Genomic DNA, 14770 nt, shown 5'->3' on the forward strand with positions numbered 1-14770 from the left:
GCTACAGACTTATACATATAAATAGGGGGCCTGCTCTGATACATCGACATTTTCCTTCGGGCCATCCCCGGAATAGGGCATTTCCGTGGAAGGTGCCCCCTGAGGGGGCATCGCTATTTTCCTTGGGGGAGCCCACCATGCTCGGTACTGTATATTGTATATACCTTAAGAAAACAATTTATACAAAACTATTGAATTTTATGAAATTCAAATAACAGATGTGCCTTTTTTTAGTAAAATATCGAAAAAGTCAGTAGTTACCAAAATAAGTACAGTGTTAAGATAGCAAAAGTGAATATCAAATTCATTTCACGATGAAAAATGTATTTAGTCTTATAGGTAATTAACGCATATACTTATTATATATTAATATGTGTAAGCAGATATACACTTCCGAATTGCTATAGGTTTACACATGTGTTCATTTGTACTTTTATACAATTATTTTTGTACTCATTTCTTTCTTATTTACTTTGACAAAGACTTTGTGTATAGAATACGAATCTCATTTATTTTTTAAACGATTAGTTATAGTTAGTTTTGTATAAAGTACAAGAAACTATGAAAAATGAAATTGTACAAAATAAAAAATGTGTATCTACATACATATATGGGTCAGAAGACAGAAATACAATCGAATACTTTGTTCTTTATTTACGAACGAGATCCTCCATTCGTCTTACAGACATCTTCTCAGCATATAAATATAACACGATGGTCGATCAATTATTGATAATTTGTTTGATGACCATTCGTAGAAAGGTACATACGTGTACGTACGTTAACGCTCTTTGGTATGTCCGTTTATATGAACAATGCATAGGATAAATAGGATTTTCCTTTTCTTTTTTATACGATATACGCTATCATAACAATATTTATCGTTAAAACAAAATTACACAGAATAAAAAGAAAAAAATTGTTCGCTGATTAAGGAATTGTCAGTTGATGAAAATTGGACACCCTTTACGCCAGCTTTATTGCACCAAAATTCGACGGTGTGAAACAAAGAAAAATACACACACAGATTAACGTCGAGCAATTAGATTAATAATATTATTGCAATATTTAACTTCTAAAGACTGGTCCAGACCTACATACATATGTTTACAAAAATTTTCTTGAAAATCTTTCTGTGCTTATTTGTTTATATTAGGAAACAAAGAAAATCATTTATACTGGTTTTATATAGTATTTTTATACATTTGCTTCAGTGTTTGGGGGCAAAAGTATAATAGGTCCGGAGTAAGCTTATACAATATGTATTATAGTCTATCAATTTATCAATGATTTTTCTATCAGTAACATCTGTGTTAAATGTTGAAGGCAACACAGTATGCGATATACTCTTAGAAAGACACTTCCATCAGGCTTCAAGCAATTCGATGAAATTTGAGTATCAATAGTTCACTCGAGTATCAATATTTAAGAAGATTACACCTTCTATTTTGTTATCTCATTTTTTTATATAATGATCGATTGATGCGCGTTGAACACAAGCATTTTTTAACTCGAATTTTATACCTGTTGCTCGAGAATTTCAACTATGTATGTATGTACATCTATACCGTATGAAAAAATACATATATTTATATGTGTATAAACCATTAAGTTTGTTAAACACTATCAAGCAGCACTAAAGTATCCTGTGACTAATAACCTTTCCCGTTTCTTGGCCCTAGTAATGTAGAGTATTTTGACACACATAGATATCAGTGTTTATTAAATAGAATCGAATATTGCATATCTTTTTCTGTAGAATATTTCAACTATATGATCATAAGATGCATATCACCCACGGTTCAGTTGCTTTGTATATTGTTTTTTAGCGCTAAATATGCACATTTATAACGCTCTCTTTTAATTATACCAAAAAAAAACTGTCAGCCTAACATGTTCAAACTAATTACAGTATATAATTGAACATCATCACTGCCATGGGTTCAGTTAGAAAATTAGATATTGCCTTCTTCTACCATGGCAGTGGGTGTTGGCAGTGATCAATACACTCGACGATAAAATAATTTATATATATATACATACATATATGTAGTTGACAGGTTAAGTTTACTACCGTATGTATAATTATATATATATACATATGAAAGCGAGATGTACAGCTGCGTGCAACGATGCTCAGAGAAAAGAGACATTGTAGAGAAGAAGAGGTCGCTTTCCATCAACAGAAAAGCTTGTCATCATATTACGTTTTCTCACATTTTTTGGATATTTTTTTTTAATAAATTTATTAAACTCCTATGGAATTGAGCGTAAGGACATCGTTGCACATAACTGAACATTGAACAGAACACAACACTAGCTTTTTAAATTAACGCGTAAATTAATGTACACATATCGACAAAATTCATAATATTAACATCAAAGGTGAATAATTAACTCGTGTGAATTGAATAATAAATAGAATTATAAATATTCGTTAATCAATAAATTCATCTCGAAGAAAATTAACGTAACAAAATATTACAAAAATGCGTCGAGAATCATTGCTTCGAATGATTTTTTTCTTTGCAACCACGTACAGTTGCTATTATTAAACGATGAATCTCAATTATTGTAAGGTATTGTATGTATTGTATTATTCGTCGTTATATTTTGTGCTTTTTCTTGTATTCTCGCATGATGTTTCATTGCGTACGCAATTCTCATATAATCTGCATTCATACCTAGCGTTACTATATACGACAATTCTGTTGTAGAACGAATTGCATATGGTAAACGTGCATATGCAACAGACAGGTACAATTTTTCGTGTACACATTTTAATACTTCATCGAAGTTTTATATCTTTATATCAAGTTGATCTTTCTTCTTCGTTATGGTAATTAATACAAATACAAGTATTGTTTAACCCTTTCAGTCAGTAATTATACTCTGACAAAATTTATGGTACCTGACATAATTTAAATGAATTTATTAAGCTTTGTAATATAATTTTTTAAAGTTTCATAATACAAATTTCAAATTTTCAAGTCTAATAAATATAAAGAAAAGTAGAGTGTTAAAAACTGCGAAGAGGTATCAACATTTGATATATATAGACAAAAACTCGTCTGTACAGTGAAGGCAATCGTGTAGATCACAATTATTCGTTTGTTCTTTTTCTATCTTCAAATTCTCTATATAGAACGATGTCTAAAAAAATTGACTAAATTATTGTTGCTTCATTGCTGCATTTTTTTCACACGAAGGTAGCAGAGAAAAGATATAAATTGTAGAGAGACGAGATATATTATAAAAATGTATCCAATCGTACTTTCACAAGATACATTCAAGAAATGTAATCAATTAGCATAAATTCGAACCGCTTTAAAATCTCCTGCACCACTTTTCTCTTTTTATTTCTTTTCTTTTTTGTGAAAATTTGCGAAAGTTTAAATATTGTAGCGGTGGTAAACGATGTACGATAAATGTTTTTTAAGTACCATGCTTTTGGCGATAAAGCTATTAAGAATTTGTTCGAAACAAACGAGATTAGGGGATTTACTGACGCTGAAGCTTGCGAATTTGTTCTTCTAGCTCTTTCACGCGTAATTGACTGTTAGCTAATTGTCGTCGGACCAGTCTTAATTCATCGGTTTGACGAGCGAACGCCAATCTGAGCTCGGCCTCGTTGTTAGGAATGTCTACGGTCTCCAAAACCTTGTTATCGTTCAGCGTCGTGGAAATGATATTCTTCTGCAATTAAAATATCGGGACAACATTCTGTTGGTCGTACGAAACGTAAATTTAAAATAAGAGCATCAAAGTACCGAGGTACTCTAGTTGTACCTGCAACACAGCGCTGCCAAATTTTTGTTGCAGCTGTTGAAACTTGGTGCTCTGATTGCTAGACGTTTTTTGACTTTTCTCCGACATATCATGAAACTCGATTGGCCTGTAGTCTGGCACAGTTTCAGTAGACAGGAATGCGAATTTCTTTTTGTTGTTCAAGTCGGTTGTAGGGGGAAGTTGCGGCGGTTTGTAAACGCGTGGCTTGTGCGTGGTAATGCTGCCACCTGTTAACATTTCCACGAGAAAATTAAGCAACAAGTGCATAGAAAAAAAATAAAAAGAACGTTGAAAGTTCAACGGTTATACCGGTTTTCAGAGAAATTAAAATCGGTGGACTATTCATGCCACTGATCCAGTCTCTGGCTGATAGAGCGGGACAGGTACCGATAGTGTCAGGATACAGGTCCTCTTGGAACTGGTCGCTCTGGAAAGTGAAAGTTCCCGATTATTGAAATTCAAATATTAAGCAATTTATTTAACAAGATACCTACCTTTCGAGGTACTATCATTGAAATCGGTTCGCACATTCCACGGGTGGCGTGCAATTTATAAAATCTAAACACCTCGCATATGGAAGTGTTTACGCCTCTTTTTGGCATTACACCCAGTCCTCTTTGTGGATTGCCGGAAATGAATTGGCTGAGATAATGGACCCAAGGAGCCTCATTCACTATCTCATAGTAGCGGATGTTACCATCACCCTAGAAATAAGAAACTCTAAACTATATCGCTTCCTCCAACTATACATACATACATCATTGTTCCCGCCGACTATACGGGTGTTTACCTTGCCGGCCAGGTACACCATATTAGTGTCGTTATCATAATACGGAAAAACGACTCCGCTTGAAGAATCTATGGTCTCGCACGTCAATGGAACGGTGAGATCGTGTTGGCTCCAAATGGCGTACTGTCGATCCGAGTGGCGGCTGAAGCCCGTGGTGAGAAGACGTCCCGAACTGCCAAGGAAAACCACTTTGCTAGCTTTTGTCCCGGCATGACAAACTCCTTCCTGTTTAACAAACAATTGTCATTTAAAACATGAACTTTATTGTGATACAAAATAGATACGTACAGAGACCACGATACCGGATCTTGGCTCGAAGACCCTCAATTTCTTATCCTTGCAAGTGGTCGCTAACAAGCTGCCATCGCGATTCAAAGATATGCTGTAGATCACATCGGGATGCCTGTCGATCACGCTGACGGCCTCTCCTCTATTTATATCCCACGCGATAACGAGATGATCAAAGCCCGCGCTGAACAGTACGTTCTCGGCCACCGGATGCCATTCGATGTAAGCGACACGACGTTTGTGTCCTTGCAATTCCACCAGCCATTCGGTCAAATTTCGCGATAATCCACCGTCAGGAATGTGCCACAGTTTTATCTAACATTGAGGAACAACAAGAAGATTGTGAGAGGATGCGAATAGCAATAAGAGAAGATTGATACGCGTTGCTCGAAATAATGAGAGCGAATCGCGTTGCAGGATAAGATATTCTTATGTATTTAGCATCCCGTTTAATATTATACATTAGCAAACGTGTAATTTGTAAAAGGTGATAACCATGCTCTTTTCTTTTTTTATTTTACTTTCACTTACATGAAAGTTGTAAAATACTGTTATTCGAGTCACATTCTTGAGAATCTTCTTTTTAAGACATAGAAATTACTGACTGACTGACGCTTTATATCCAAATGAATAATATTAAGCTGTCGCGTATCAAATGATAGAAAGTCTGTCACGATTTGATGACAATAAATTTGAATCTTAGAAATTGATGAAAATGATCATAAAACTCTGAGGTAGTTTGCATTATAATAAATAGATTCAAATAAATAATCTAATTATTCTAAATAAACGCGGATAGGAAATCAGCAGAGCAATCCTACGGTGCAATCATCGGAGCAGGAAGCGATGATGTTATCGTTGAACGGATTCCACTTGATATCCAGAACTGGTCCGGTATGTCCAGTCACTCTGCTTGCATTAAAATCCAGTCTTCCGGTCTAAAACATGGAATCCTGATTAGCAATCCAATATATCTCATGTTGTAAGTACAGTGGCTCGATTAATTAAAAAAAAAAATAGAAAAAATACACCTGTTCTACAGTCGATCATTTTCTAAATTAGTATCGACAAGGAAGGTGTTGATTTTTACAATTCTTTCTATATATTTCCGAATACTCTAATCCCATAAAGGATACCGAGCTGTAACAGTATTAAATTGGGACGCTATTTGCGTCGATGTATAATCGAATGATAAAGCAACCCCGTTGATAGGCTATCAGGTGATGATGGAGCGCTAGAATCAAACGGATCGATAAGCAGATAACTCACGCGATCGAGCGGTAAAACCAGAAACGCTCCTCCGCCAGCTACTTCCGTCACCACAGCGAGGAACTTTGGATTCACGGCGCAGAATTGCGAATCATGGGCATTCTTCGTAATTTTGATATTGTCGTAGCATTTCTCCCTCTTTGCTGGTACCCCGTACACGTGGCGAAATTTACTACTTCGAACACCACGGAACCAAGACTGAAAAAGAAAAACATGATTATCAATTTATATAATTATTTAACATATCCACTGATATGATGATCATCAGTGCCTCAAATTTTACTAATAATGTTTTTAATTTGAAAATTAACCGAACGCGGCAAATTATTGAAGTATCGTTGCTGAAGTCGTTGCTGAAGAACGATTTAATGAATTTAAAGCAAGGTCAATAACACGATAACGAAGATTTGTAACAGCTGTTTGGGACTCTCTCCGGTTCAGAAACCGTGAAGAAGAAAGTTTCGTGGAACAACGCCGAAAGCGTGTTACCAAGTCGACACCTTGGTATGTATCACTATCGCTATCAGGTTTTTTCAATCGTACACGTTGCTCCGCATCGTGATCTATAACAAGGAGCAACGTGTACCTTCGATTCTTGCAACGAATACGTATGGTAATCGCGGACAAAACGTGAAATCTTTCTCGGATTAGTCGCGCGTGATGCGTGGTAGCCACGGAGCGCACTGTAGCGCGGCGAGACAGATCAAATTATGCGACTTTTTCTCAACAATAACGAAGCAACGTGTTCCATAGTTAATACACGGCCAAACTGTAACCGTAATCCCGTATCGTAAAGATTAATGGTACGTTTCTGCGTCAATTTTTATCGATGGAACGCGAATCGTGACAAGTTTATACGACGCCGTTAACAAAGTAATTAATTATGGTAAAAAGTAAAAATTCGTTTTCTAACGAGATCTTTGTAAACTTTATAATTTTCTAAATTATAAATCGTAGGTATTAAAGAAGTCTACAAAGTATTACATAATTATTGTATAAGAAAACCAATTGACTATGTCATAATATGTACTATCATCACTATAATTAGAACTAATTCTTCTTTTATTCTTCGCGTTAAAATCGAATCGAATCGATAATATGATACAATATCAGTCTCGTTCTCTCATTACATAAGAAAATTCAACTTGCAAACATCTGGTTTGCATACAACATGCCTGAAACGTGAAAATTTGATGAACTCATACAAACAATCGTGTGCCGACTGTACAATTATTATGATACAAAGGTGTTCATCTATTTACTTCAGCATGCAAATAATATCTGTGCAAAATAATTGAAACTGAGAATAAATAGGTATACATATATGTACATATATATAGTACATGTACATATGTATTTATGTACATTAAGTGTATCGTGCGGGTAATCTTGATTCTTTGTGCCATTTCTTGTGATTACAAAGAATCGTGTTCTCGTTGGATATGTACGTACCTAAGCCTAATATGTTATACATTTTTCAGTTACAATACGTATGCTACGCTTATTTGTGATTATTTATTGTTTTGTCGGTCTTTATTTCAGATAACTGGCGATCACGATCACCGATATTCGTTTTCGTTGATAACGAACAATCACTGTCGACAAATATCAGATTTTACTTAACTTATTCGATTCAAGTATGAATTACAATCATATTATTTCCGATATAGTTGAATCTCATTTTTAACTATAGCCAAACTAGGCAGATTATTAACAACAGGTTTAATCTTTTGAAAATTTGTATTCAAACAAGAATACTAATTCGTGGAACAAATAGTCGTGTAACACCGAAAGCACTCACCTGTTTGTCGTTGGTCATGTCTGATACTAATCAAGCCGAGAGACCAGGCAGTCGGTACACGTGCGTGGTGAGGACGGTGGTGGTCGCCAGTGCACAACAGGAACGTAGAAATTGAACAAGCCAGTATCCATGCATTGGAAGGGGAGAAAATGCAACTATTATGTATATTACTTCGAAACTCGCGATCGTAGGTGTATGGTAACCGCTGGCTGAGGCGGCGCGGGCGCGACGGCTGGAGCAAGCTTTTCCGCTTTACTGGAAGAAACAAAAGGGAACACGAGGCCGTCTAATTACACGAGATCATCGAATCGCGAACGCGTCGAGCCGCGACCGCGATTTTATCATTGTTTATCGACCCGCTTTTCGAAACGCTCACCGTATAGGAGATTGAATACGCGACGCGTTCGTGAAAGAACATCCGTTTCGAAACTCGTAAAATAGTTTCAGCCTTTTTAAATGAATAAAAATAATTTTCTATTTGATTTATTATTTTTATTTATTTCTTTGCGATACATTGGATTGAGTATAGGTATCTACGTAACTCTTGAATTAATGATAATAGGATGGAAAAAGTATTTTTCGGAAGCAATTGTTAAAAAATAACATATTTCGTGATTTGTTGTTAGTCAAACTGTTAAAGAACAAAATAAACTGGTTACGATACGAATGAAAAATGGAGAAAATCATCGATGGAGGAAGAGCGTAAAGATACTAATCTTTAATGTGAGGGGTAAGCGCGCGGTATGAATATTTCATTGACGCGCTTAACGCATAACTTGCGTCATGCTTGAAAATCGATGTCGCCTATTAAGGAAGGAGAAGAATGTGCTCAGATATGTCGACAAGGACGACTCTTGGTCGAAATTTTTGTCTGACGGATCGCTTCGCGGAATTTCGCCGTTTCAATTTCGACGCGTCACAACATGAATGTAAATAAACGGTATCGTGCCTGAAAAGTATTCTATCGTTCTACCCAACGGAATACGATAAATAAATATTCCTCTGTCATCACTGTCTTTTATCTTTGCAAAAAACTCATCCCGATTTCTAACGCTTCAATTCTCTCGGAAATCTGGAAAGAATCTTTAAAAAATCAGCAACGAGTGTATGTTTTAATCTATATAAGTTATTTTACGATTTGTTAGTAGACAAACTAATAAAAAACAAAAGCAAATGCTAAGATACAAATGGAAAATCAAGAAAATTTATATAATATTTAGTAGATGGAGGATTCATCACTGTTTTACATTGTTCTACTAAAATAATCTCTTTTAGTGCTTCAAACACTGAACGTTTTATTTTGTATAACATTCAAAACGATGGAAAAAATAAAAAAATAAATCACGACACGATCGAGATCTTTTCACATTGTGAAACAAGGGAACGAAACAAGGAAAACACTATTTTTGCAGCAACCTAATACTCATGCGGTCGTTGCCAACAACCTATTCTTTCCTCCTGTACGCTTGAACCTCGTGCAAGAAGAAAGAGGCTGAAGAAGAAGCCTAAGAAAAAACAGCAACACGCTCGTAACGTTACTTATAGTCGCGGTTAATGCGCACTTCTCGCGATCGCGAACTTCGAATTGATTTGTAATGAAAATAAAAAAGAAATTCATAGCTTTCAAAACAAGTTCCTCGGAGACAATCTCATTTTATTTCATTTAGATTTGAAGCTTCGAAAAAAAAGTTTAAATTCCGTACGACACGGGATGCGCTAACGAGATAATTCCCGCCGTTTCCGGTTTCGGTGTTCCGCATGTGTAGTACGCTTAATCGTGTTTAGAAAGAAGGAAAAAGGAATCGTCGGAACGTTGAACGGGCATGTAAATGCACGGACGAATGGTTTACACAAAGGGCGTTTCAAAAACCTACCGCGTGACTCATAGTTTCTTTTTGCCGCGCGTATATTTTCGTTGGTGTAACACTTTGCTAATTTCTCGCGCGCTCCAATTTGCGTGTTTCACAATACAGATTCGGGTTAGCCTCTCGACATTCGTTCGAGAAGGTTGCCCTGCATTGTATTCTAAGAACCTGTCCGATCATTTAATTCACCGCATAAATCACGTACGCCAGGATTATTATTTAAATTCTTCTTTCACGCTGCGAAGAAGCATACACGATAACGCGTCGCAGAATCATTTGAAACGGTACCTTAGAGTTTGCACGATCTCGTTCGGACATAGAGAAAGAGATAGCAACGGTAGGTATTTAATTGGTTGTACGGTCATGCAACGTCTTCATTGAGACAGTACCGCGTGAAGAAAAAAGAGCACTACGTAAGCACATGTATGTACATACATACACGATCGTGTAGCGGAGTTCCAGGCGCGCGCGTTAGATCGCGAAAGTCGCCGAGCCAGCACTGACTGACTTCACTGGCAATGGTTATATAGCCGTTGCCCGATGCCAGCCGGCTGTCACGTGGCACGCTTATTCGTGCTTCTTTCAATGCGCTAGACCGATGTGTTTTTTTTTTAATTTTCTTTTTTTCTCTTACAAACGCGTACATTGTCATTATGTAGGTTTTTATTTATAGAAAATTTGTAGAAAATTCATAATATAGGTTTGTAATTTATACCTACCGCTTTGTGCACCCTTGTTGCAGACTCGATGGGGGCTACCCTAAATTGCGAGTTCAATCCATGCTTTATAAGAATCCTACGTGAACGCATGCAATTAGTGTCCGAGCATTGGAAGAGAAAGGGAAAAGTTTTTTTTTTCTTGTTTGATTATAGAGATTAAGTGAAATCGTTAATTAATTAATTGAATAAATTGTATAAGTTAGAAAGAGCGAGCTGTGATTTAATATTCGATACGAGTACTATCGAAGCGAAGTACGTTTGGAATACAAGAGACTGCAATTTAATTTCCTCAATGAGCGGAATTTATCAGTTATTGTAAACTTAAATGAATACTTCCTTAAAAAAGTGGAACTAGCTGTTGTCCCCCATCGTAAACGTCAATTAATGCCAATTTTGTTAAATCAAGTCGAACGATAAAGTAGAACAGTTGAAGTACTTCTTGATGCATAAACAAAGAGTGCGCAGAGAGCGAAATTCAATAGATGGTGTTACATTTTTTATCCGACTTCGAAAAGGAGGAGGATACTCAATTCGATCAGTATATATTTTTTTTTTATTTAATGTTTTTTTCTTATTTTTTTTAACTAAAAAAGGACATCAAACAAGCCAAACATATTCTACTACCCACATTCATCCATTTATAAACAAAACGGAAAAGAAAAAAAATATTGAAGATGACGATCTTACTTTTCCGCTTGGCTTGTAGCATGCTCTGACGTCTACCATATTGTTCAACAATGTATGAGTGTCATCCGCGCCTTCTAGGCCCAATTTCTCCGCCAATTCCTCCCTCGTACGTATCATTTCCCAGTTCGCGATGTTATATCCCATAGAAGCTATGATCTATCGAATTGTCCACCTTCGACGCGTGCCACTCAGTCACAACTCGTATTTCCCACGTTATTTATTTAACGACTGCTTGTTGGTATTTCAAAGTCCGATGTCAGAGGTTCTCTGCATACCTAAATGTCAAACAAGAAGAACGTTTCACGAGTAATGGACAATTACGAGCCACGTGCGAACGCTTCCGTCCACCGATTTCGTAACCCACTCACTGAACACGCTATCACATGTACACGACGTATCGATCTGACGTGCGCGCAACATGTAAACACGAAAGCACGCCGCTCTCGAATGCTGTTCTCGCCACGATGACACGAATCGAAAGAATATCCCGCGTTTTCATTAAATTACGTTCCCCTCGCAAGAGATCGGCGAATAGCGCGCGAGTTCCTCGTCGGCCCACGAACACGCTATGCCACCAACTAACAACTCATTTGCTCTTGCGAGTAGAAAGCACAACCATTTATCGTGTTCCTTTGCTTACGTTTTATAAGAGAAAGAGGGACGAGCATTTATTCTACAGGGATACCCGAAATGTTAACATTTATGTATTTCAAACTGCACGAGAGCGAATGAATAGATCGACAAACTAGAGACGCATACTTTCGATTAGTGACACAACACACCGTAGTTTTTTGAATTAATATAGATACACGTGTGTACGAGAAATTGATTTTCACGTACACAAACTAGGTGTTACAGTATTCGCATCACGTAACAATACAGATGATAATTTTGAATGCTTGCGGCTTTGACGCATCGCTTGTGATCAAATCAATTTGTTTCACGGTGAAAGGAGAAATCCACGTCACGGAATAGCTTTAAAGTTCGCGGTTAGTATACACACGATCGTGTTAGAAACGTAGTTTAATCTGATGTAACACTGGCTAAGCGTCACTCACCATTTCATCCGTGCAACACCGATTTACATATCGATTTTGAAAGCAGCCGAGAACACGCCGTGATGGAAGGCGGTCTGCTCGAGGAACGGTGTATGAAAGATGGTTACTAAAATCGAACGAACAAAACCGAATGAATTTAGATCAAACGGATGAATCATCAAATATTTGTAGAATTATAGGTACATACGTGCATTTAGATATTTCATGAATTTCATGAATTAATAGAATGGAGTACGGAACAGTTGATTTTGTACAGAGGTGTCCTTTGGGTTTACGGGGCCCGGTGCAAAAGTCAATATTATTGAAAATATCTAACTGGAAACAGATAACCTTAAAATTTATTCCAATAAAATTATAGAATAACTACTAATACGTCACACGAGTATTTTATGCGAAATAAAATGCGAAAGTCTTTCAGCGCAAGATTCGGATCAAATGTTCCATTCAACCTCCTGCTAAGGACAGATCTGTTTTGTATTACAAAGTTAGATCAAATATAGACAAATATTACTGTTAGTGAAAAGCAACTAATCGAAGTATAATAATGTACCATCTTTCAAAAATGATTTAAACAAAGTAAAAATAAGAAAAATATTATGAACTTTAAAAACTACCTGCTGTATTATTTCATATCAACGCACGACACGATTGTGTCGCTATTTTATATCTAGAAATGGCTGTTTGGTGTCGCTACTGTAATTCAGCAAGTACCAGGCAGTGAGCACTGACTATAGATTCAACAAGACTGGACGTGCCTTTATTTTCAAAGGGTCGTGAATTCGTGAATTTGTGCCTCGAGAACGAACGCCATCTGTTTTATCCCCTAGTATAAAAATTTGAAATACTTCGCACTGCAGCAGTCTAACCACCGACAAGAGACTGTTAAAGACTGCCATCCTTATGGGAGTTTGTGTCTTCGGAAAAATTTTGTGGCTAATTGTTCCTACAAACTGTACCGAGGAAAATAAATAAATAAAAAAAAAAAATTCTGTGGCGACAAGCGATGCACGCTCCTGAAGTGCCCTCTGGGAGTAACTAGGTTAAGTTAAGTTAGTTAGTTTTAGTTACTAGGTTACGATGTAAATATATAGTTGGTAAGCCTAGATTCTAAGAAGACGCGCTAAAAAGAAAGCGTCGCTACTCACTCTTAAAAAACTCGCCAAAGAAGATAGTCGCGGAGTAAAATTACCATAGTGCAAGAAAGAGACATTTGTGCAAGTAAATCCTGTGTTTCAGTTATATTATTATATTTCCTTTTAACCACGAACCAAAGTCCCCGCAATTCGCCGTTTTCTTAGAAACAGAACATGAAGATATTCTCGTATCGAATAATTATCATGTGATATGAGATAATATATTATCTGGTAGGTGTTATTATTATCTCTTTGGTGATTCGGGTTAAGCTCGTTTTACAGATGTTTTGGAGATATTTTTCAAGATGTAAATTATTTGAAATAAGATAATATTAAAGACAAATCATGTTGGAAATGTTTTTCGTAAAAAGGTTGATACGAATGTAAGGCTTAACGTAATAGATGACTCTGTAATACAACCAGAGTGGATGAAGGTATACTCTTTATTTGTAGGCAATCGTACACGATGACAGTCAGAATAAGAATACCTTGCCGTCTCAAAAATTCTCGGTCGTGAGAACGCCTTCGACAGTATGCCCTTTTGTTTACAACACCTCCAAGTTAGGAGGCTTTCCCTTAAGAAGGGGAAATGCGCTGACAAAATACACATGGTCTGAGACGTTTCGCCTACTTCAATTTTTCTAACACGAACTTTTTATTTAACCCTTTCGCTACGACGAGCGATTATAGACGCTCTTTTTCTTGCATACTCCGCATCTCTCTCTAAACTTGTTGACACGACAAACAATTATCGGAGTAGCTTCGATAATGACGATACTGTGATAAGCACCTTAGCATATTAACACTCCATTTGTCCTGGTATCATTTTTTATGCTTGTACCGTTTTTTTCATTACTGACATAAAATTGTACAGCTGTCGTTAAAAAATTAAAGACAGCACACGTCCTCTTTCGCTCACGCTGTCCTTTTCTATATCCGGCAGGAATCAAAATCTCGGCCAAGCCGATTCATTTTGCTAATGGTCAGAATTGTAATAGATGTGGCAACAGTGTGACTTGATACACGTACTGTCTTGATACGTTGTGGCAACTATACCTTAAGGCTAGTTCAGACACAGCTAGTATTTTGGCGAGTGGCGAGTAGTTTAGTGTATGGACACTCCAGTTTAGTCGAGTAGTTTAGTAAAACGGTTTAGTCGAGTAGACCCGTTTCATTAGATTTTTCTGGTCGAGTAGGCTTCCCCCACCACTAACTAAGCTTCCGAACAGACCTGTCCGGACGCATTTCTTTAGTCAAGCGATATATGTATATTGTACTTTCCATTTCCAAAGCTCAACTGTACTAGTCTGGACACATTTCTATGCGCTAAACGGTTTAGTAGTAAGTAGCTACTCCCCACTCGACTAAATT

The 14770-nt window shown here is 36.8% G+C and overlaps 1 protein-coding gene across 14 annotated transcripts; it reads right to left on the bottom strand.

The window, feature by feature from the left end:
• Window positions 1–629: 629 nt before the first annotated feature.
• LOC114880952 (coronin-2B-like) lies at window positions 630–12991 on the bottom strand. 14 transcript variants are annotated; one of them, XM_029197482.2, is made up of 12 exons: window positions 12881–12991; window positions 12454–12581; window positions 12267–12372; window positions 11209–11483; window positions 6137–6334; window positions 5689–5805; window positions 4868–5182; window positions 4580–4804; window positions 4284–4493; window positions 4099–4216; window positions 3790–4016; window positions 630–3696 (listed from the first exon to the last, which is right to left on the bottom strand). In XM_029197482.2, exons 4-12 carry the CDS (start codon window positions 11350–11352, stop codon window positions 3502–3504), a joined length of 1749 nt encoding a protein of 582 aa, XP_029053315.1. In that variant the 5' UTR covers window positions 11353–11483; window positions 12267–12372; window positions 12454–12581; window positions 12881–12991; the 3' UTR covers window positions 630–3501. The 14 variants fall into 14 exon arrangements, with proteins under 14 accessions (XP_029053315.1, XP_029053317.1, XP_029053322.1 ...); XM_029197484.2 differs by having other exon boundaries at window positions 12454–12596; XM_029197489.2 differs by lacking the exon at window positions 11209–11483 and adding an exon at window positions 7938–8192 and having other exon boundaries at window positions 12881–12990.
• Window positions 12992–14770: the final 1779 nt, after the last annotated feature.

The sequence above is a fragment of the Osmia bicornis genome, chromosome 3 (assembly GCF_907164935.1).
Source record: "Osmia bicornis bicornis chromosome 3, iOsmBic2.1, whole genome shotgun sequence".
Taxonomy (NCBI): domain Eukaryota; kingdom Metazoa; phylum Arthropoda; class Insecta; order Hymenoptera; family Megachilidae; genus Osmia; species Osmia bicornis.

What these genes read in the sequence shown, in the direction of transcription:
- LOC114880952 (XM_029197486.2), bottom strand. Translation starts at nt 11,352, where the DNA reads ATGGGATATAACATCGCGAACTGGGAAATGATACGTACGAGGGAGGAA. An exon ending in TGGTTTTACCGCTCGATCGC is followed by an intron (nt 5,806 to 6,136) that starts GTGAGTTATCTG and finishes TCCATGTTTTAG; the next exon opens with ACCGGAAGACTGGATTTTAA. An exon ending in GATCCGGTATCGTGGTCTCT is followed by an intron (nt 4,805 to 4,867) that starts GTACGTATCTAT and finishes TTTGTTAAACAG; the next exon opens with GAAGGAGTTTGTCATGCCGG.